The sequence below is a fragment of the Anolis carolinensis genome, chromosome 6 (genome assembly GCF_035594765.1).
Source record: "Anolis carolinensis isolate JA03-04 chromosome 6, rAnoCar3.1.pri, whole genome shotgun sequence".
Taxonomy (NCBI): Eukaryota; Metazoa; Chordata; class Lepidosauria; order Squamata; family Dactyloidae; genus Anolis; species Anolis carolinensis.
Genome location: NC_085846.1, coordinates 107,773,534 through 107,796,183, shown reverse-complemented (window position 1 = coordinate 107,796,183; position 22,650 = coordinate 107,773,534). Strand labels below are relative to the sequence as shown.

Sequence of the window (22,650 nt, the reverse complement as noted above, 5' to 3'; positions counted from 1 at the left end):
CCAGTGGCCTAGGGGATAAAAGCCTCATGACTTGAAGGTTGGGTTGCTGACCTGAAGGCTGCCAGGTTCGAATCCCACCCGGGGAGAGCGCGGATGAGCTCCCTCTATCAGCTCCAGCTCTATGCGGGGACATGAGAGAAGCCTCCCACAAGGATGGTAAATACATCAAAACATCCAGGCGTCCCCTGGGCAACATCCTTGTAGACGGCCAATTCTCTCACTACAGAAGCAACTCCGGTTGCTCCTGACATGAAAAAAAGGCTATAAGCTTAGATTCTAAAAAGGTCTGGCACAATGGAGCAATACTTCTTTGTATTTGTTTCATTAAAAGCTGTGGGACCTAACAAACTGGACTTCTTAACTGCATTTGGCTGCACATAGATCTTTTAAACATCAACAGTATGATGAATAACACGACATCAGATGGGTGGTGGGAAAGCGTCTTACACCATTCCCTCCACTTACAGAGATGGCCAGCGATCCCACGTGTTTACGATGCCTTCCCCATCTTTCCTGTGCTTTACTCCATCTTTCTCTGTCAGGAGTTGATTGACACCAGACTCCCGATAGAGGTCTTCAGACTCCATTTCCATGCGTCATAGAGTCCCACCGGAAGTGGCCTTATGTCATCTGATGGCCTTCGGGGGACTCCCCGCATGGAAACAGAGCCTGAAGATCGTGGGATGAAGTTCCAATAGTCAAGAGATCAAAGAGAATCCCTGAACAAAGTTCTGAGAGGATCTATCTTTAAAACATTAAGGAGTTTATCACACCAGACTCTTCTCCTGCAAAAAATACCAAGCAGTTGGGATTCCTTTTCTTTTGCACCATGGGCTACAAACTTCATTTCCTCTAAAACTTTATCACAGTCAGGATATGGGACTGCCAATTCAGTACCTTCTCCAAGTATAATCCCTTTTGTTTTCCATAATCTGTGTTCATTTGACCCTCACTTTCCTTTTACAAGAATGTAAGTGAAGGGCAATTAAGCCACACCCAAAGATCAACTGACTACCCCCCCCCCCCCCCAAAAAAAAATCTGTATAAAACAGATATAGACTTTTGCACTAGAAATCGTAGCAGAATAATAGCAGGAAATGAAGTCACTAATGTGTGTTTTTTAAGTTTTTAAAGGAGACACTTTCCAGACAGTCTCCCACCAGGACAACAACAGAAGATGAATAACATCATGTGATAATTCCAAGCCAAAGATGCTATTATCCTACTGTGATAAGCTCCCAAATTAATTCAACAAATTCCAGAATACATCCAACATGTAGCATTGACAAACAAAGAGTTACCTTTCATAGATCAGGTCAGTTTACTGAAGGAAGCATATAATCCAATAGACTATTAAGTGAGACAATAGTTCAAGTCCATTATTCTTTTATTTTCTTATTTTTTTGAAAGCAAGCAAGAAAAAAAGGAAACAGAATTAGCAATCTCTGACCAATCGTTGATAGCCTTTTCCTATTTCTAATCAAATAGGGCTGCTGGAGTGACAGAAACATGACTAACAGAAGTGGAACAAAAGAGTAATATGGATTTAAAAGATTCAGCATCCAAGGATCAGTGCATGTTATCTGTCAAACACATTTGTTCCTTGAGTCCCTTCCCAGACAGATTTGTTGGAGTTGGTTCGAAATGCCTTGCATTTGGGTCAAAAATCAAGAAATCATTGTTTGGTGCCATGAAATCAAACTTGAAATTGAAACTTGAGCTGTATCACAGATCAGACCCCAATCACAATAACACAAAATGAAAGTTATCTTAACTCAGAGGAGTATGACACTTTGATATATTGCTTGTATGTAGATTCTGCTCTTTTTTATTTCTTCCAAAACTTCGGTTTACCTCTCCCATATTTTGCCGTAATGAATTTGCTTCATCGTGACCCAGAAACAACAAATATGCAAGCACAGAAACAAAGTTCATGCATATAAACAGGTGCAAGTTCAATTCAATCTCTGTGCCCCTTCTGTGCTTTGAGATTGCCAGCAATGAAACCAATTAGTACCAGTTGGTGTGATGGCCTGTGAAGTGGGCACTAGTCTACAAAGTGGACTGAGGCCATTGGCTCGTTTCAGATATTTTATTAAAAATAAAATCGAAATCTGGCACAAGCTGGAAACCTAACAGGCAATTTCAAAAACATACAGTTTAGAAACAAAGCCAGCCATCTTCAGAAAAGGCATGCATAACTGGCAAGATATAAGCACATAATCACGTTCTTATTTCAGGGATGAAGAAATTTGCTTCTTCAATTTGTGTGTGAAGAAGAACATTTAACGCCACATTTTGTAAGACTTTTAGTCAGCAGGAGGAATTAAGTTGTCTACTGTACATGACTTGCCATGGAGCAAAATGGTATGTTGATTAGGTTAATATTACCACACCAAGAAGGCTATAGGTTGCTATAGGTTTTGTCTGTTTGTTTTAGATATTTGTACCTATTCCTTTGTAGCAAGAAGTGGGACATTTCCAGAAATACCAAGAAATGTTGAGATATAATTGGAGGTCATTCCTTCTATCTGATCACATAATATGGCATTATACATGCGCACTAACTATAGACATTAGTCATTTCCTTCCGCATTGCATAGGCAGAGTCTCCTTAAACCCCTTTTCAGAAGTACCAACAAAAGAGATGTTTTTCTAGAGACTAAACCATTTATTATGCACATGAACCAATTTGTATGCATTCGTTAACAATAAAAGTACTCATTATTGATTATGATAAGGTGTAACATTGTCTTAAAATGCTTCCGTGGAAAAAAGCAATCTGATGCACAATTGCATGTGTGTATTCTTCTCCAGAAACGGAAAAGCTACAAAAGAATGCCGCCTAAATTTCTGGTCGTTTGTAGGCTATTTATTATGCATTTGCTGAAGTCTGTTTTCCACTGCTCATGCATATATCTAATATACCTAATGCAGTGTCCTGTTTTCTGCCCTCCACCTTTTACTTCAGGAAGCCCTTCCCTTTTCCCATGCCCTTTTTTTAAAGCACAGCAATATTATAAGTGGTGCCTTCTTTTTTTCCTGTCTTAGACATCTTATCAATGCCTCAGAGAGCCTTCTCTTATCTTCTAACTGCATTGCATCCAGTGCTGCCCAAAAAGGTTCTATGTGGTTTTTCTGCTCCCTCTTAATATAATATAATAGCTTTATTGACATTCTGCTATTGCACGATGAAATTAAATGCCTTCCCCAGCACACATCACAAAACAACACATCCATCCCTCCACACCCCAAAGCCCCCAATGCCACATCAATGCGACACCATGGAGTTCAACATGGCCACAGCTCTAGAAAAAGACTACACTTTAGTCTGTTTGTCCTTGTCTTTTTCATCTGCACCATCTGCCAGATGGCAATAATTCAAAAAAAAGAAGAAGCCAGGTGAGATGAATCCCCAAGAATTTCTTAAGGCTGAGGGACCTATAAAGTTTTTCCAAAGAGAGGAGGGGGCAACCAATGATTCACTGTGCAGAAGTGGTGACCCTTTGGAGCACCTTCCTATCTGCCACTATGCAGTTACCAAACCATGCACAGGTACAGTAGGTTAGGACACTCTCTATAGCACAATTGTAGAAGGTCACCAGCAGTTTTCCATTCAGTTGTTGGTTCCTTAAAAGGAATTCCCAAGTACTAGTGTCTCTGCTGGGCCCTCTTAACTAACACCCCAGGTCAGATCCTCCTTAACAGTGACACCCAGAAACTTAAACCTGGCCACTTGGTAGAGGGCTACTTGGTCTCCATTTATAACCAAGGGCTGAATTTCTGGTCTGTTCTTTCTGTAGTCCACTATAAGCTCCCTGGTCTTATTGATATTAAGAACCGGATTATTGTCCCTACACCATGAGAGCAGCTGGTTCACCTCATCCTGATAGGCAGACTCATCCCCTTCAAAGATAAGCCCCACCATGGTTGTATCATCTGCAAATTTGGCAATAATATCGCTATGGTAGACAGGGGTGCAATCATGTGTGTAGAAAGTGTAAAGCAGAGAATTCAACACACAGCCCTGTGACATCCCAGTGTTGACAGTGAGGGCTGATAAGGTATGATAATCTAATCTAATGCTCTGGGAACATCCAGACAAGAAGTCCATATTCCAGAAACAGACTGAATATGACAATCCAAGATGCATGAATTTAGACACCAGTCTATGTGAGAGGATTGTATTAAACGTAGAACTAAAGTCTGCAAAAAGCATCCTCACATAATTCCCTTGTCATTCCAGATGGGTCAGAGCAATGTGGATCATGATGGCTATGGTCCTCTGTCAATCTGTTGGCTCTATATGCAAACTGATGTTTGTCCAATGTATGTGGAAGACAAGCAATGACATACCTGCAGACCAGTTTTTGAAGGCACTTCATGATGATGGAAGTGAATGACACTGGTCTGCAGTCGTGAAAATTACCAGTAGGGAACTTCTTTGGTACTGGAACAATACCAATTAGAAATCTCTCTAACAGATTAGAGAGATGGGCTGAAACTAACAAAATGAAGTTCAACAGGGACAAATACAAGATACTCCACTTAGGCAGAAAAAATGAAATGCAAAAATACACATTGGGGGATGCCTGGCTCAACAGCAGTATGTGTGAAAAAGATCTTGGAGTCCTTGTGGACAACAAGTTAAACATGAGCCTACAATGTGATGTGGCGGCAAAAAAGCCAATGGGATTTTGGCTTGCATCAATAGGAGTATAGTGTCTAGATCCAGGGAAGTCATGCTACCCTTCTATTCTGCCTTGGTCAAACCACACCTGGAATACTGTGTCTGATTTTTGAGCACCACAATTTAAAGGAGATTTTGACAAGCTGGAATGTGTCCAGAGGAGGGTGACTAAAATGATCAAGGGTCTGGAGAACAAGGCGTATGAGGAACGGCTGAAAGAGCTAGGCATGTTTGGCCTGCAGAAGAGAAGGCTGAGAGGGGCCATGTATAAATATGTGAGGGAAAGTTATAGGGAGGAGGGAGCAAGCTTGTTTTCTGCTGCCCTGCAGACTAGGACGCAGAACAATGGCTTCAATCTACAGGAAAGGAGATTCCACCTGAACATCAGGAAGAACTTCTTCACTGTGAGAGCTATTCAGCAGTGGAACTCCCTGCCCCAGAGTGGGGTTGGACTGGATGGCCCACGAGGTCTCTTCCAACTCTATGATTCTATGAAAGATTTGGAGACCTTGCATAAGGTGTGTAAGGTAGCATTCTATAATTACCCAACCATTAACAATTACTCAACCATCAACAATCCTTCATGGTTTGTCCCATTGGCAACAGAATAGATTCCAGACACATATATAAAACATTAACATAAATTTGGAATCTGTGCCCCTGCCACTGAAGCTGTAAGTTAAAATAAAAGGCATCATGGCCAGGAATGCATTATAACTATATAGCATGAATCATTTGTTCAGCTAGAAAAGAACAGTTTCTGACTTCGCAGAACAACACAGGAAAGATTGCTGTGGGGGTTCATTAGTCTTCCTGTTTTCTACATGGAGAGGTAGGGCAGAGATACATTTTGCTCTCAGTTGTGCCATGCAGTGGATTTAGAATAAAAAATTGCACAAGATTTCCTCTTCTTACTGGTTAATGAAACTGGACCATTTTTGGTGCTGATTTCTTTCTTTTTTTTCTGGGCATGAATGACATAGCTAAATCCCGCACAACATTCAGCCTCCAGATTATATACTGGTTGAAATTAATCTAATAGGATCCAACCTGGAGTGTAGGGAGCTGGCTGCTCCTGGAAAGGCCAGCATATGGAGTTAGCATTGTGATTATTCTCCAGTTTTTGCATTCTGCACCATCCTGACTTAGCAAAGGGACCACATAATCACATAAAATGAATTGTAGCTGTATTCTGAAAAACAAACAGTACAACTACGTTCTGCTTTGTGGTATCTGCCTTACACAAATTGGATTTTGTGCTCGCACAGAACCACAGATAGACTGTTTCACAGCTAGAAGCCTTTGGCAGGAACCAAACCACTTTCCTCATAATCACAGATTTTTCCTGTTTGAGCAACGTTGATTGGTTGTTTTTCAGTACTGAGCAGCCCTTTCCTATACAGTAGAGTCTCGCTTATCCAACGTAAACAGGCCAGCAGAATGTTGGATAAGCGAATATGTTGGATAATAAGGAGAGATTAAGGAAAAGCCTATTAAACATCAAATTAGGTTATGATTTTACAAATTAAGCACCAAAACATCATGTTATACAACAAATTTGACAGAAAAAGTAGTTCAATATGCAGTAATGCTATGTAATAATTACTGTATTTATGAATTTAGCACCAAAATATCACAATGCATTGAAAACACTGACTACAAAAATGCATTGGATAATCCAGAACGTTGGATAAGCGAATGTTGGATAAGTGATACTCTACTGTAATTGGTTTTAATGTTTTATGCTTTTAATCATATCTGTCCATTTTACTGTATGTCTGTTTAATGCGAATTGTTGCCTATCGTAAGGCCGTTCTGAGTCCCCTTCTGGGTGAGAAGGGTGGGATATAAATATTGTAAATAAATACTAAATAAATATTCTAGGGAGACCCTCTACAGACACTCTGCTTTGTGTTGGTGGTTTCTAAGATCAAAAGGATGCTGCTGGAAGTGTTTAGCCAGCAAGATGGAGCACAGTCGTATGATTTCCCCACTTCAGTAACAGAGCTTCTGTCCTTCTGTCTGTACCAGAGTAAATGAAATAGCAAACAAAAAAGGCCTCTTTTATATCACTATTTTCTCACAAGAACTGATTGTCTGCCCCCCAACACAGCCCACTAAGAGCAAGATATATAGAGAAGCTTTACCTGCCAGTTTCAAGAGACACAACTTGAAAAGAAACACTAACTTCCAATAGAACACATGAAGGATGTTCAAGCAGTGACTGAATAGCAAGCAACGGTGCTATCACTGTAAAGTGCTATCTTATTATTGCAATTCTGATGTGATAAAACAGCTTGAATCATATTGATTATCGGTATCCTTTACAATGATGGAGATAGAGATTATTTCCCCTTGGTCAGTGTTAACAGCATCTGAATTCTATGATGCTAGTATTTCACAGAACCAAAAGCAAGGAAGATCATTGTTTAATTCAGTAAGTCATAATAAAATGTGGCTTTTTCAAGTTTTCTTATCATATTTTGCAACTTTATATACTATGGTTAAATAGATACCGTATATACTCGAGTATAAACTGACCCGAATATAAGCTGAGGCACCTAATTTTACCACAAAAAACTGGGAAAACATTGACTCCAGTATAAGCCAAGATACCAATAAAATTACATTAATTGAGGCATCAGTAGTTTAAATGTTTTTTAATCTTTACATCAAACTGTAATTTAAGATATGACTGTTCAACTCTGATTAAATCATTACATTCATCTTCTTCAATGTAAATGTGCTTATGTATCCTTTTAATAATAATAAAGTGAAATAATAAATGTAATAATAAAGTAAAATAATAAATGTATTAATAATAATAAAGTAAAGTAATAATAATAAAGTAAAATAATAAATGTAACAATACCAATAATAGGAAAAAATAATAATAAATATACCACATATACTTGAGTATAAGCCAACCTGAATATAAGCCCACCAGGACCCTCACCAGAGTATAAGCCGAGGAGGGTTTTTTTAGTCCTAAAAAAGGGCTGAAAAACTAGGCTTATACTCGAGTATATACAGTACATTATATTTTAATAGATATTAATAATTTTGTTCGTGAACTTTAGAATATTGACTACAGTATTTTACTTATATTGTCGAACATTTTGATGGCCGGAATCACTGGGTTGCTATAAGTTTTCTAGGCTGTATGGCCATGTTCCAGAAGCATTTTCTCCTGACATTTCACCCACATCTATGGCCATCAGGAGAGACTGCTTCTGGAACATGGCCATACAGCCCAGAAAACCCACAGCAAACCAGTATTTTACTTGCTTTCTATACTTAGGGAAATGATCAATCTGGTTCTTACTTTTGTTAATACAAAAATTAAATTAATACAGAATTAAACATCTGTTAAGGATGAAATATATTTTCAATATATAGCACACAGTGATTAGCTAATGAGAATTAGAATAAAAATTGATTCATAGCACAATTCATTACATATACAGTAGAGTCTCACTTATCCAACATAAACAGGCCGGCAGAATGTTGGATAAGCAAATATGTTGGATAATAGGGAGGCATTAAGGAAAAGCCTATTAAACATCAAATTAGGTTATGATTTTACAAATTAAGCACTAAAACATCATGTTATACAACAAATTTGGCAGAAAAAGTAGTTCAATACGCAGTAATGCTATGTAGTAATTACTGTATTTACGAATTTAGCACCAAAATATCACGATGTATTGAAAACATTGACTACAAAAATGGCTTGGATAATCCAAAAACTTGGATAAGCGAGTGTTGGATAAGTGAGATTCTACTGTAACAGTAAAGCCAACCCACAATGCTTGCATTTTCAGACATTTCTCATTCTAGTCTTTTCAAGTCCTCTGTTTCATATAGATAGCTTGCAAGCATTGAGATTTCACTATATGGAATACAGTGAGAAATATAACCCAACATGAGCAATATTCATCAGTAATAGATTATTCTGTGGTCTTAAAATCTTTCATCTGGCTGCATCCTGATTCTTATAGCAAAACATGAAATGTGTATTAGAAATAAATAATAAGTACATTTCTCCTGTCTAAGCTTGGTTAACATTTCATAAGGGAATAACAGAGCTCTTTCAGTTAGGTTTGGTTACATGTATAAATGCTGCAATGCTATATGCCCGCACCAGGTGTCACTACAAGTAAAGCACTACCATACAATATTGCTACGACCTGAATAAATTAAACATCTTCTGCAAGAAACTTCAGCAGCACCTGAAACAGGCAGAAAGTTATACTGTTGGTAACGAGTCATTTGGTGGCCCCATGCTTTTGTAAGATTGAAATGCTGCTACAAAAAGGCCAAGTGAGACATACTATATGCAAGAGTTTGCTATGTGTATTATAAATGATAAATAATATCATTGGCCTTCTATATCAATACATTTTGGATCCATGGATTCCACCATCCACAGCTTGAAAATATTTTTTCAAAATCCAAAATACAAACCTTAATTTTGCTATTTGATATAAGGGACACCAGTTACATATTTCCTCATATATCATGGAACTTCAATATCCATTAATTTTTGTATCCAGAGGCAGTGATAGGATACAAAGGGGCCACTCTATGCCCCAATGGCATAAATGTTTTGTTCTTATCATGGTTTTAATCACAAATAGTACTCTAAATATTTTTTAAATGCTCTCTCATTAGTCTAGACCAGGGGTCCCCAAACTAAGGCCCGGGGGCCGGATGTGGCCCATCGAAGCCATTTATCCGGCCCCCACGGCACAAGGGCAGAAGGGGGTTGGGCTAAATGACCCAAGAAGTCTCTTCTTCTCTTACAACCCCTTATTGGGATTTACTGGATGAAGAACGTGAGAAGAGACCCAGAAGATTAGACCATATCTAGTCGTGTTTCCTTCCTACAGAAGCAAACTATGGGAATCTGTGTAGTTCTCTTTTAATTTGTCTAAGTTAGTCATGGTCAAACTTTGGCCCTCCAGGTGTTTTGGACTTCAACTCCCACAATTCCTAACAGTTAGGAATTGTGGGAGTTGAAGTCCAAAACACCTGGAGGGCCAAAGTTTGCCCATGACTGGTCTAGACCCACTGATTATGTCCATCTTACAACCTTTGGTGTCTCACCCTGCTCCAAACCTGATATCAATCAGAGGGATGCATACATTGCTCCAAATAGAGCAACGGTCCAGTCCAATAGCCAAACGCAGAGTTTTTAATGAGTAAAGTCCAAGAACCAAGTGTCTATACCGTAGTCAATGGCCAGTCCAGAGGTTCCAGAGTTCCAAGAGTTCAGGAGACTGGTCAGGATACCAAAAGTCCACAAACCTGCAGGAAACGCCAGCAGCATCCATAACCAAAGTAAAACAAATACTTTTCCCCAAAGCTCCTTATATCCAGTTCAACCCAGCTGCATCCTATCTCTTGCATGGCTCCACCCTTAATTGCTTTCACCTGCAAATTCTTACTTACAAATTACTCTGCCCTGTGGAACTTGACCTGACATTAACCCCTTCATCACCAACTACTAGGCCTAACGCCACTAACCACCATCACCTGCAGAACATGATACATGACAGTGAAGCTTTCCTGTAATAAACTTCCATCCATATCTAGAATATTTACAGTGTTCATAAGCATTATTTACAACAAAACCCTTCGGGCACATTTGAAACTTCATTTTAATTACTGTATATACTTGAGTATAAGCCTAGTTTTTCAGCCCTTTTTTTTAAGACTGAAAAAGCCCCCCTCGGCTTATACTCGGGTGAGGGTCCTGGTTGGCTTATATTTGAGTCAGCTTATACTCGAGAATATATGGTACATTTATTATTTTTCTCTATTATTATTGGTATTATTACATTTATTATTTTTATCTATTATTGTTGCTACTATTACATTTATTTTACTCTATTTTATTATTATTAATACATTTATTATTTCACTCTGATATTATTATTATTGCATTTATTATTTTATTCTATTTATTATTACATGTATTATTTTCCTTTATTATTATTATTATTATTATTATTATTATTATTATTATTATTATTATTATTACATGTATTATTTTACTCTATTATTACAGTAGAGTCTCACTTATCCAAGCTAAATGGGCCGGCAGAAGTTTGGATAAGCGAATATCTTGGATAATAAGGAGGGATTAAGGAAAAGCCTATTAAACATCAAATTAGGTTATTATTTTACAAATTAAGCACCAAAACATAATGTTTTACAACAAATTTGACAGAAAAAGCAGTTCAATACACAATAATGTTCTGTTGTAATTACTGTATTTACGAATTTAGCACCAAAATATCACGATATATTGAAAACATTGACTACAGAAATGCCTTGGATAATCCAGAACCTTGGATAAGCGAGGCTTGGATAAGTGAGACTATACTGTATTAAAAAGATACATAAGCACATTTATGTTGAAGAAAATGAGAATAATGATTTAATCAGAATTGGACAGCTGCCAAATGTCTCATATTCTTTGCCTGGGTCTTTATTGCAGAAGAATACTTGCCATTTATGGTTGATTCTAGACCATTTGTATACGGAGCCACAAAAGGGAATACTTTATGTTTAGATCCAAGTAATGCATGTCCCTAATGCAGCGAAAAAGCAAATACAGTAGAGTCTCATTTATCCAAGACTCGCTTATTATTGCATTTATTATTTTATTCTATTTATTATTACATGTATTATTTTCCTTTATTATTATTATTATTATTATTATTATTATTATTACTATTATTATTACATGTATTATTTTACTCTATTATTACAGTAGAGTCTCACTTATCCAAGCTAAATGGGCCGGCAGAAGTTTGGATAAGCGAATATCTTGGATAATAAGGAGGGATTAAGGAAAAGCCTATTAAACATCAAATTAGGTTATTATTTTACAAATTAAGCACCAAAACATAATGTTTTACAACAAATTTGACAGAAAAAGCAGTTCAATACACAATAATGTTCTGTTGTAATTACTGTATTTACGAATTTAGCACCAAAATATCACGATATATTGAAAACATTGACTACAGAAATGCCTTGGATAATCCAGAACCTTGGATAAGCGAGGCTTGGATAAGTGAGACTATACTGTATTAAAAAGATACATAAGCACATTTATGTTGAAGAAAATGAGAATAATGATTTAATCAGAATTGGACAGCTGCCAAATGTCTCATATTCTTTGCCTGGGTCTTTATTGCAGAAGAATACTTGCCATTTATGGTTGATTCTAGACCATTTGTATACGGAGCCACAAAAGGGAATACTTTATGTTTAGATCCAAGTAATGCATGTCCCTAATGCAGCGAAAAAGCAAATACAGTAGAGTCTCATTTATCCAAGACTCGCTTATCCAAGTTTCTGGATTATCCAATGCATTTTTGTAGTCAATGTTTTCAATATATCGTGATATTTTGGTGCTAAATTTGTAAATACAGTAATTACAACATAACATTACTACGTATTGAACTACTTTTTCTGTCAAATTTGTTGTATAACATGATGTTTTGGTGCTTAATTTGTAAAATCATAACCTAATTTGATGTTTAATAGGCTTTTCCTTAATCCCTCCTTATTATCCAAGATATTTATTTACAGTATTTATATTCCGCCCTTCTCACCCCGAAGGGGACTCAGGGCGGATCACATTACACATAGAAGGCAAACATTCAATACCTTAACATAGAACAAAGACAAAGACAAATGCAGACTCCGAGTTGGCCTCGAACTCATGACCTCTTGGTCAGAGTGATTTGTTGCAGCTGGATGCAGCTGGCTGTTCACCAGCCTGCGCCATAGCCCGGGCCTTGGATATTCGCTTATCCAAGGTTCTGCCAGCCCATTTAGCTTGGATAAATGAGACTCTACTGTAGTTTTAAATTGACTTGAAGAGTTTATTCAAGTTTCTCAAGCCCAGGAAAGGTGGACCATCTCAAAAAAAAAAAAAAAAAAAAGATCTACCCAACTGTTTCTGGGATTTCATTTCAATCCAAGAGGTATTATCATTTCAATACAGGCTGTGCTGAATGTTCATGAATTTAGATTTTCATAATGATGTTTGGGCTTTTAAAAGGGTGGATATCTATTTATTTATTGCATGAATGTTTTATTTCAAAACTATTTGCACATCTTTTTTCCTAAGGCAGCCACTGAAAACGATGTCTGAAAATGCTTTCTGAAAAGCAATTACATTTGTAATAGGTACATGTGTGACCGAATGCTATATAGCAAACAGTTTTCCATGTCTGGTAAGTTTCAAGTATAATATATTACTCCTCACCAGAGGCAATGGTAATTTTATGAGATGCTTTCTTCCTTACATGCATAGTCTCATATACAAAACATTTCTGAAATGCTTCTTTTAGGTTCAAACAGGGAATGAATGCCATTTCCCCTTTTGCTCATCTAATTTTTAAAAGGGCAAAGCAAGAGGGGCAAGGAGCATGTGTTTAACCTTCTGATCATTTTCTGTTTTGGAAACACTATTTCTTAAACTGATTTTTAATGTACTTTGGAGAGATATTAGACAGATTGGGTGAGGGGTGGGATGGGAGGGGAAGAAAAAGATTGCAAGGTCAAAATTGGGGACCTGAGGACAACTCCTTGTGATGCCATTGAGTTTAGATTCTGTTGTTGATATGAGAGTGAACGTCACAATTGATAATACAGTAGAGTCTCACTTATCCAACATAAACGGGCCGGCAGAACGTTGGATAAGCGAATATGTTGGATAATAAGGAGAGGTTAAGGAGAAGCCTATTAAACATCAAATTAGGTTATGATTTTACAAATTAAGCGCCAAAACATCGTGTTATACAACAAATCTCGAAGAAAAAGTAGTTCAATACGCAGTAATGCTACGTAGTAATTACTGTATTTACGAATTTCGCACCAAAATATCATGATACATTGAAAACATTGACTACAAAAATGCGTTGGATAATCCAGAACGTTGGATAAGCGAGTGTTGGATAAGTGAGACTGTACTGTACCTGGTATGACTAAGTATGATAGCCTATACATCACTTGCAGGTGCACAGAATAAGCCCCTCCAATTTAAAAAAAAACTCAAAAGACAACCAAATCTACCATGAGAATTGGAGATAGAGAGTCTTGGGTGCCTTCTACACTGCCATATAATCCAGATCATGAAAGTAGATAATCTACATTATCTGATTATACGAGTCTACACTGCCATATAGTCCAGTTCAAAGCAGGTAATCTGGATTTTATATGGAAGTGTAGATGGGACCTATGAACTGAGATCTGGTAACCTTACAGTTCAAACACGTTTACTTGATGACATGCAAGTACAAAAAGGTAAAAGCTGACTTGGGATGGGCAGTCATTGATCTATTCATTAAGGAAATTGAAGAATCTGATTTTGGGGAACATTCTGTATATACTCGAGTATAGGCCGACCCGAATATAGGCAGAGGCACCTAATTTTACCACAAAAAACTGGGAAAACATTGACTTCAGTATAAGAGTGGTAAATTTCAGCAATAAAAATAGATACCAATAAAATTGCATTAATTGAGGCATCAGTAGGTTAAATGTTTTTGAATATTTACATAAAGCTCAAATTTAAGATAAGACTGTCCAACTCTGATCAAATCATTATTCTCATTTTCTTCAATGTAAATGTACTTATGTATCCTTTTAATAATAATAGAGTAAAATAATACATGTAATAATAATAATAATAAATACAGGAAAATAATACATGTTATAATAAATAGAGTAAAATAATAAATGCAATAATAATAATAAGATCAGAGTGAAATAATAAATGTATTATTAATAATAATAAAAATAGAGTAAAATAAATGTAATAGTAGCAACAATAATAGAGAAAAATAATAAATGTAGTAATACCAATAATAATAGAGAAAATAATAATAAATGTACCATATATTCTCGAGTATAAGCTGACCCAAATATAAGCCAACCAGGACCCTCACCCGAGTATAAGCCGAGGGGGACTTTTTCAGTCTTAAAAAATGGGCTGAAATGCTCGCAAAACTTTGAAGGGCTTTGTAGATGCTCCTAATGAATGTGTTCAAAACCCCAATGACTGACTGCCAAACTGGCATAATGCTGGTTGTCTTTGCACCACAACTGGGGTCTATATTAATTAGATCCAATAAAGTTTGTTAAGTAACAGAAGTCTACCACTACCTGAAAGTTACTTTTTAAAAATAATCATCTCAGCAAATAACATGTCTTGGGTTCATTCTATGTACACAACAGATGTCAGTCTAATCCATGTAGAATGGAACAGAAGTGAAGGCACACCCCTAATAAAACATCTAGTGAATATTTGTTTTCACTTCAATGACTAACTGCTAGTGAAACTTCCAGCAGTCAGGCTCGTGGTTACGTGTTAGAGCATAACGTTTACTGAAGCAGCTATTCTTGCCAAGGATATATTGCATTAATAAATCTTCCAAACAAGCCCTAGTAAATGTCACTTCTGCTTAAATGTTCAGCAAAAATCAGTGACAAGTGATGCTTCCTTTGCCCTTGTGGAACCTGGATGTTCGAATGTGAATTCTAATGGAGTTTCTGCTAGAATCAGCCCTAAATGGCTCTCAACACCTGACTCAAAACACAAGCAAAACAACAAGAACATGTCAAGAAAACTTATCCAAAAGCCCAGCAAACCTTTAAAAGGCCAGAATTAGCAACTGACAAGCAAAATAAATTATCCTGCTCAGCCCCTAACAGTGACAGTGAGACAGGCTTGGGTTCAATACTCTCAAGTTTAAAAAAATGTTATGCCCTTCATGTCTTATGTTTATCTAAACATCCTACAAAGGGTCTCAAACAAAGTCACCCAGAAAAGGTTCAAGTAAAAAGGAGCACAAAAATACATCAGGAAGTCTAGGTATTCAGCTACATGGAGACACAAGAGTGAATTCAGATAACCAAGTTTAAAATAACAAGGTTTCTATAATTCTGCAAAGACCTGTCCTTAGTGAGTATTATGTTAATGATTTTATTGTCAACTTAATAAAGATAATACAATGGCTAACCCAGTCTGGTATTAGAATTGCAATCTATTTCAGCATAATATGAGGAAATGAAAAATGGTAACAATTTAAACTGTCCAGACATAATGTCTTTGTGATATGATTATAAGCTTTTTTTATGTATGAGGAAAGAAGATGAAAAAATGAAAGGAGGAAAATTGGATGATGAAGAATTTCAAGCCAATTTCAATTCTGGGGGAAAAAAACACAACTTCATAAGATGCTCTTTAAAAGGTCCTATATTGCTTGCCCAAGGACAACCTCAAATTAGGATCACCAAAAAGGAAAGTACTGTGAAAACAATAACCAAAGTAAGCACTGCCAATTGCAGTAAAAGGTAAATCACAGTAAATCGAACAGAAGGGTGGTTAATCAAAGACCTACCAGGTCTCTTTTGGGTTGTCAAGCCCCATTAAGTCAATTTCCATATAGCTTTTGCACACCAATGTGTTTTCAAAGAGACTAGGTTCCATCAGGGAGAATGTAAAGTGTGTCCCAATCTGATAGAGAAATACCTATTTTGTCTCGTCTAATCCTGCCCTGGAAAATATTGCCTTAACTAAACCATTTCTGATAGCTCTAACCATATCTGATAACTCTTTCTATCACGAGGGCATCTTCTCCAGTGAATGATTGCCAATTCCCCTACTAAGCAGAACAGCTCAGGCACATGGCCATATCAGATGCACATTTCTGTGAGAAGAAAAAACACAAGAGAGTCTTCGTGCTGCTTTGAAATTGTTCATCAGCACATGGCTTCACCATTTCATACCTCTACCCAATCATGCCTTATGTACTAAATAAGTATTGGAATTGAAGGGGCTCTTGGTCAATTTGTGTGTTGCCCATGTTTTTAATCTTAACGCTGCAGCCCTATCTCTTTCCTATTTGCTCAGTACTGTTATGGGCTTGCTAGTCTTTCAAGTAAGATTGCTTTGCATAGACTAATGTCCTAAAAATTATATAATATGTTTAATTATTTCGAATTGTGTAAAAAAATCAGGATACAGTGTTCCCTCACTTATCGCTGGGGTTAGCTTCCAGGACCATCCGCAATAAGTGAAAATCCGCAAAGTAGGGACACTATATTTATTTTAATATTTATACATTATTTTAGTAGTTATACACTATTTTAAGTCTTTATCAACCAATCTTTTGTTGATAAATCGCCTCCTTTTCCTCCCGTTGCCGCTTGGGCTCCTTTTCTCTCCATTTGGCTTTTCCTTCCTCCCTTCCTTAGGCTATAAATTGTAATTTTTTACTATTTATAATAGTCTTTTAGAGTTTATTGAAAAACCGTGAAACAGCAAATTCACAAAAAGTGAACTGCATAGTGAGGGAACACTGTACAGGAAAGAGATGCAGGTGGCAAATATTTTTGATGAGGAACATTTTTTCAATATTTTGTCCACTTGCTTAAATCCAATATTTTCCAGTGATGAGCTTTCCTGTTAGCATATATATCAACCTATCCCTTGGGAAACAAGCCAAGGCTTATGTCCTTGGATACTTGCAAACTGAACTCCCAATGGAAGTCTTACTCCTAAGAAACTTGGATAAACGCCAGATCCACCAAACAGCAATCCCAAACAAATAAAATGCATTTCTTTTATTGGATAATACATCACAGTTAGGAACAATCAATCATGACATGAATTACAACCTAAAAAATCATGACAAAGGGTTCACAAATAACCAAACTACATTCCAAGGTCGCTTTTCGGCCATGATAGACAAAAAAACAATAACTTCAAAGATGATTTGGAGCTATGCCTGGTTTTGAACTGGCACCTTAACTCAGCAAAACAAAATGGAAAATTTGGATTGAGATGCAGTATAACTTCATGCTCATAGAGTTATACAATGCAAACTCATAATTAAGTTGCAAAGTCAAATATGCATGCACATCTACATACATTAGTGCTCAGTATGCATCCATGTGTATTCAGATTGAATGGGCATCCATGCACAATGTGCATAAGGACAAAAAAGCATCACAGTCATATAACTCTAATTTTTCAATCTTCAACTGAATGCTTCTGTTCTACATTGGACAGTTTTTCCAGCTGTTTTTGTAGGAGAACTTAAACATGTGTAAAACATCAACAGGATGCCAATCTATATTGAACACTTAAGAATTATGACTATTATACTTCAAAAATAAATAAATAACCTGAACAATCAGATCATCTAGTCCAGGCATGGGCAAATGTTGGCCCTCTGAGTGTTTTGATATATTACATTGATACACTTCAATAGACAGTAAGTTTTGCTTCCTTTGAAAAATTGTTTCTTGCTTATCTGCTGCCAGACATTTGTTTTAAGTTTTGCCAGCTGGCTTGGTTGCAATCAAATATCAAAGCAATTGAAAGTTATCTCAAAGACAGTGACTGGCTGGGTTGTTGAAAAATTTCTGATGACAACAGTTGCGCGCATACTTCATACAGGTTGGTTCAAGTGTTGGGTTCAATCTATTCTACTCTAGGACTTAGAGTATTTCATATTGAATGAAATACTTCAGTTTTACACCAGACATAAAAACTAATATTCAGGGAGCTGTTTAACTGATTTTACATGCTGAAGAGAATCTCAAGAATTTCAGCTTTCAACTGCCATTTGGATTAAAATATTTAATATGATGTATTCTCATTAAATTATACATTTCATCTGTAACAATGAAACTAATCAAGGGATGTTATCTCCTTCATATTAGACAGTGACTTCAATTAATTTATGTAGTTAAGTCTAAAGAAATAGTCAAACTAGGACTAAAAACAACTCAATAACTGTTACCATATATACCATATTTTTCCTAAAATGAAACCAAGTTATGATTCCCAAATCGTCAATATTGGGTAAACAAGACGAAATTAGCAGTGCCAAAATGGTGCACTGAAGGCATTGAATAACATTCAACAACTGAGTCCCCTTCTCCACTGCAATATAATCCAGATTATCAAAGCAGATAGTCCACATTATATGCTTTGAACTGGATTATATGTGTTTATACTGTCATATAATCCAGTTCAAAGAAGATAATCTGGATTTTATGTGACAATGTAGAAAGGACCTTGGGCCCCTTCCACACAGCTATGTAAGATCCACATTGAACTGGATTATATGGTTGTGTGGATTCAGATAATCCAGTTCAAAGTAGATATCGTGGATAATCTGCCTTGATATTCTAGGTTATATGGTTATGTGGAAGGGCCCTTAGAAACTCAGCAGCACTGACAAAATGTTTTGCTCATAGTGAAGAGTAAATTCATACTCAGGACAGTAATTCAAAATATCATCACTCAACAAAGGTCAAAAATACCAAGTTGTTATAAAATGCATTCACTGGCCACACAAAAATGAAAATGGGATCCAATCATGATAAAATTTGGTGACATTATTTATATGTCTTTATTAATCAGGTTCCCAGCATAAGAAATGAGACCTGGAGTATGTAGTCCTTAACCTCCCCTCAACATTAGCCAAATCTAATTAATATTCAAAATTTGCTGATTGTAGCTGAATTGTGGTATAGCCCTTCATGCCAGTCCTCTTCCTCACCTTTTACCTCTGAATTTAAGATGCCTGAATATTACATCCTTTCAACCCTTCTGAAGGGCAGGGAATTCGGTATAAACACTGAGCTCCTTTCAAGCCTTGTTTATAATGATTTATACATTATACAGGGACTGTACTTGCAGAAGCTGGCACAGAAGAGCGAGGTGTTGCTTACTAATTTAAAAGAAGGTCCGGCATATTAGTAGTGCTCACTGAGAAAGTTTGATTAGTATCCATTCAACCATTCACAGAAAAATAAATAATCATATGATAGGTAAATCAAACTAAAGGACAGACAACTTCAAGGCTAAGGATAGGAAATAATTTTATTTCAACTCATGATTAAGAAGAAGTAAGCAACATTCGAAAATGTCTTCATATTCAGTATGGAAGGATAGTGTGTGTGTGTTTATGAATACGAGGAAGGGGTGAAACTGGAAGACTTGTACCTATAGATATAGAACCATGAATTGTAAAGTCTATAAGCAGACTTTTGCTTCTGGGTAACTTCATCATACCATTGGAGGCCAGTTTGTCAGGTGTTCATTGTATTCATGACAAGCATGGACTTGTCCCATAGACCTATGTACGTGGCAGCTCATACACTTGATGCGATTTTCATGGATCTGTGGGCGGAGGTAACAAATACTTCCGAGCTGTCATAGGCAGATTACTTTCTAGACAAAGCTAGTATCACAGCTACAACCTTCCCCTGCAGGAGTGTAGGACCTATTAAAATGGTCCATTCTTGAAGACTAATGGATCCTTTGAAATTCCAGGAGGCCTAGGAGCAGTCATGGGCAAACTTCCGCTCTCCAGGTGTTTTGAACTTCAACTTGCACAATTCCTAACAGCCAGTAGAGCCAAAGTTTGCCCATGCCTGCCTTAGAGGATTCTATGGCTGGAAACAATCCTGTTGAATCCCTGGTCAATGACACCATCATTCCCAAATGTCCTCTCCGACCGACTACAAAACAGGCTCCCTGGTATACTGAGACCCTCAGGCCAATGAAACAAGAAGGATGTTGACTACAACACAGATGGCAAAAAAACTCAACTTTAATGTGACAAGACACAATATAGAGGTCATCTTTGCTCCTATAAGTTAGCAATATGTGCAGCAAAGAAAGCTTTCTTCTCTGAACATTTTGCGTATGTGGATTCACCTCCAGCTGAGCTGTTCAAAGTGCTGAGAGGTTTAACCCAGGTGCCCTCTCTTCCGAACTCATTGTTAGAACCTTCCATAGTTCACTGTGATGCTTTTGACAACCATTTTGCAAATAAAATCTCTCACAGAGGAGCTGACTTAGATGCTGTTATTGGAGCAGAAAGCAACAAGGAGGCGTCCAGCAACTCTGTGAGTGGGATTACACTGGGTCAATTTCACCAATTGAAACTGATCCAGTGTAATCCCACTTACAGGGTTGCTGGAGACCTCGTTGGGGGGCTCTGGCCTGCCAGAACCCAACTGGCAACCATCGCCCAGAGGACCTTTTCATCAGGTCTCCCAAGACTGTGGAATGACCTCCCAGAAGAGCTTCAACAGCTAGATCAGCTGTTGGAATTTAAAACACAGTTGAAGGCCCATCTCTTCTGGCAGGCCCTTCCAGTTAATTTTAAGTTGTGAATTTTAATCTGCATTTTATCAGTGGATTTTAATTTGTATTTTAACTCTGTGTTTTTTGTTGTATGTCTTTTAATACTATTTTATCTCTCGTTTTAATGATATTGTATCCTTCCTCGAACCAAAGGGAGAAGCTGGTAATACATTCATTAGAAGTAGTAGTAGTAGTAGTAGTATTAATTTAATATTTCTATATTCAACCGTATTGGCATATTAAGTTTTTTTCACTATCATTAGTGCTTCTTTCTTGTGAATTGGTGGAATTTACCTAACTATTGACAAGTTTCAGTTGATTCAATAGGTCTACTTTAGGTTGACTGATATATTAAAAATGCTGGACTGCACAGGAATATTATTGATATTGGTCTTATGTTCTTAACTTGTTCTCCCACTGTCAGGGAACTATGCCTTGGCAATTTGTTCTGTGCATTTTGATCAAAACTGTAGACTTTTCATTCTGATAACTGCATGAATTGTTTATGTGTAGATGTGGAAACTAGAAGAAACACCAAAAATGGAAGAATGGATAGTAGAAGTAGCTGACATAGGAGAAACTGACATTTCAACAAGATATCTTCAAATAAAGGACAAACTAACATACCTGCTAAAGAATAGCCAAGGCCGTCCAAGAAAGGAAACAGACTGGGAATTGTTTAAAAATTACTTGAGAGAGGAAAAAATGAGAATTATCATATGAGAACCAAGTAAGCAAAACTAAAAATTGAGCCTTATAAAATGAGAAGAGGAGCGGATGGAGCTACCAGAATAAATCTGAGAAGTTATGAAGAAAAAAGAACCTTAACGTCACCATGCAATAGATGGAAGTCGATTTTCATGTTATTTCCTTTGGGTTTTTTTCTTTTCTTTTTCTCTTCTCTCTTTTCTTTCTTTTCCACATTTTCAAACTTGCACTCAATTTTGCATTTTATTTTATTATATGTCCATGTCTATGCCATTGTTGATTTGAAAAAGCTTGAATAAAATTTTATTTTTTAAAAACGATATGTTCAAATAAAAGATCTAATTTTCAAGAAAGTTTGGGAACTCTTCAAAAGTTTCCTGGAATCTACATTGTAAGGAAAATTGTAGTTGTGAATAGTGCAACATGAACTGAACTGTTGTAAGTAGGAATGGTTAGACTTTTGACTGTTGTGTAATCTTATTGGTGTTAGATTAGCTAACACAGTGGAAGATGTCAACACTGGTATTGTGTTTGTAGTATGTTTGGAGCACATATGGTCTCACTGAATGTAGAATATATCTGATGTTTTGGTGGCATAGTAGAGGTTTTTTTGTGTGTGTGTGTCAGGAGCAACCTGAGTCGCTTCTGGTGTGAGAGAATTGGCTGTCTGCAAGGACGTTGCCCAGGGGACGCCCGGATGTTTTGATGTTTTTACCATCCTTGTGGGAGGCTTCTCTCATGTCCCCGCATGGAGCTGGAGCTGATAGAGGGAGCTCATCTGCGCTCTCCCCGAGTGAGATTCACACCTGTCAGCCTTCAGGTCAGCAACCCAACCTTCAAGTCACGAGGCTTTAACCCACTACACCACTGGGGGCTCCTGTAGTAGAGGTAAAATAATCTGTTTCTCTCTGGCATTTTGGACTACAGGACTGTTTTGTAACTGACTCACAGATACACTAGATGCAAATATCCTAATGCATAGCTCCTGAAAGAATTGCACCAAATACAGAGAAAATAATTGCAACACAAAAAACCAATTATCTAACTAAACCAG

At 37.0% G+C, this 22,650-nt stretch overlaps 1 protein-coding gene across 4 annotated transcripts in view; it reads right to left on the bottom strand.

Annotated features, from left to right (window-relative positions):
* Positions 1-22,650, bottom strand: part of ptprn2 (protein tyrosine phosphatase receptor type N2) — a 612,886-nt gene that overhangs the window by 444,503 nt on the left and 145,733 nt on the right. The window contains exon 1 of one of the 4 annotated variants that reach the window (XM_008112290.3): positions 9,923-10,037. The exons of the other annotated variants lie outside the window; for them this stretch is intronic. Within the exon in view, the coding sequence (XP_008110497.1) occupies positions 9,923-10,022 (100 nt within the window). The 5' untranslated portion in view covers positions 10,023-10,037. Of the gene's footprint in view, positions 1-9,922; positions 10,038-22,650 lie in introns of those variants that run through there. 4 annotated transcript variants of the gene reach the window in all.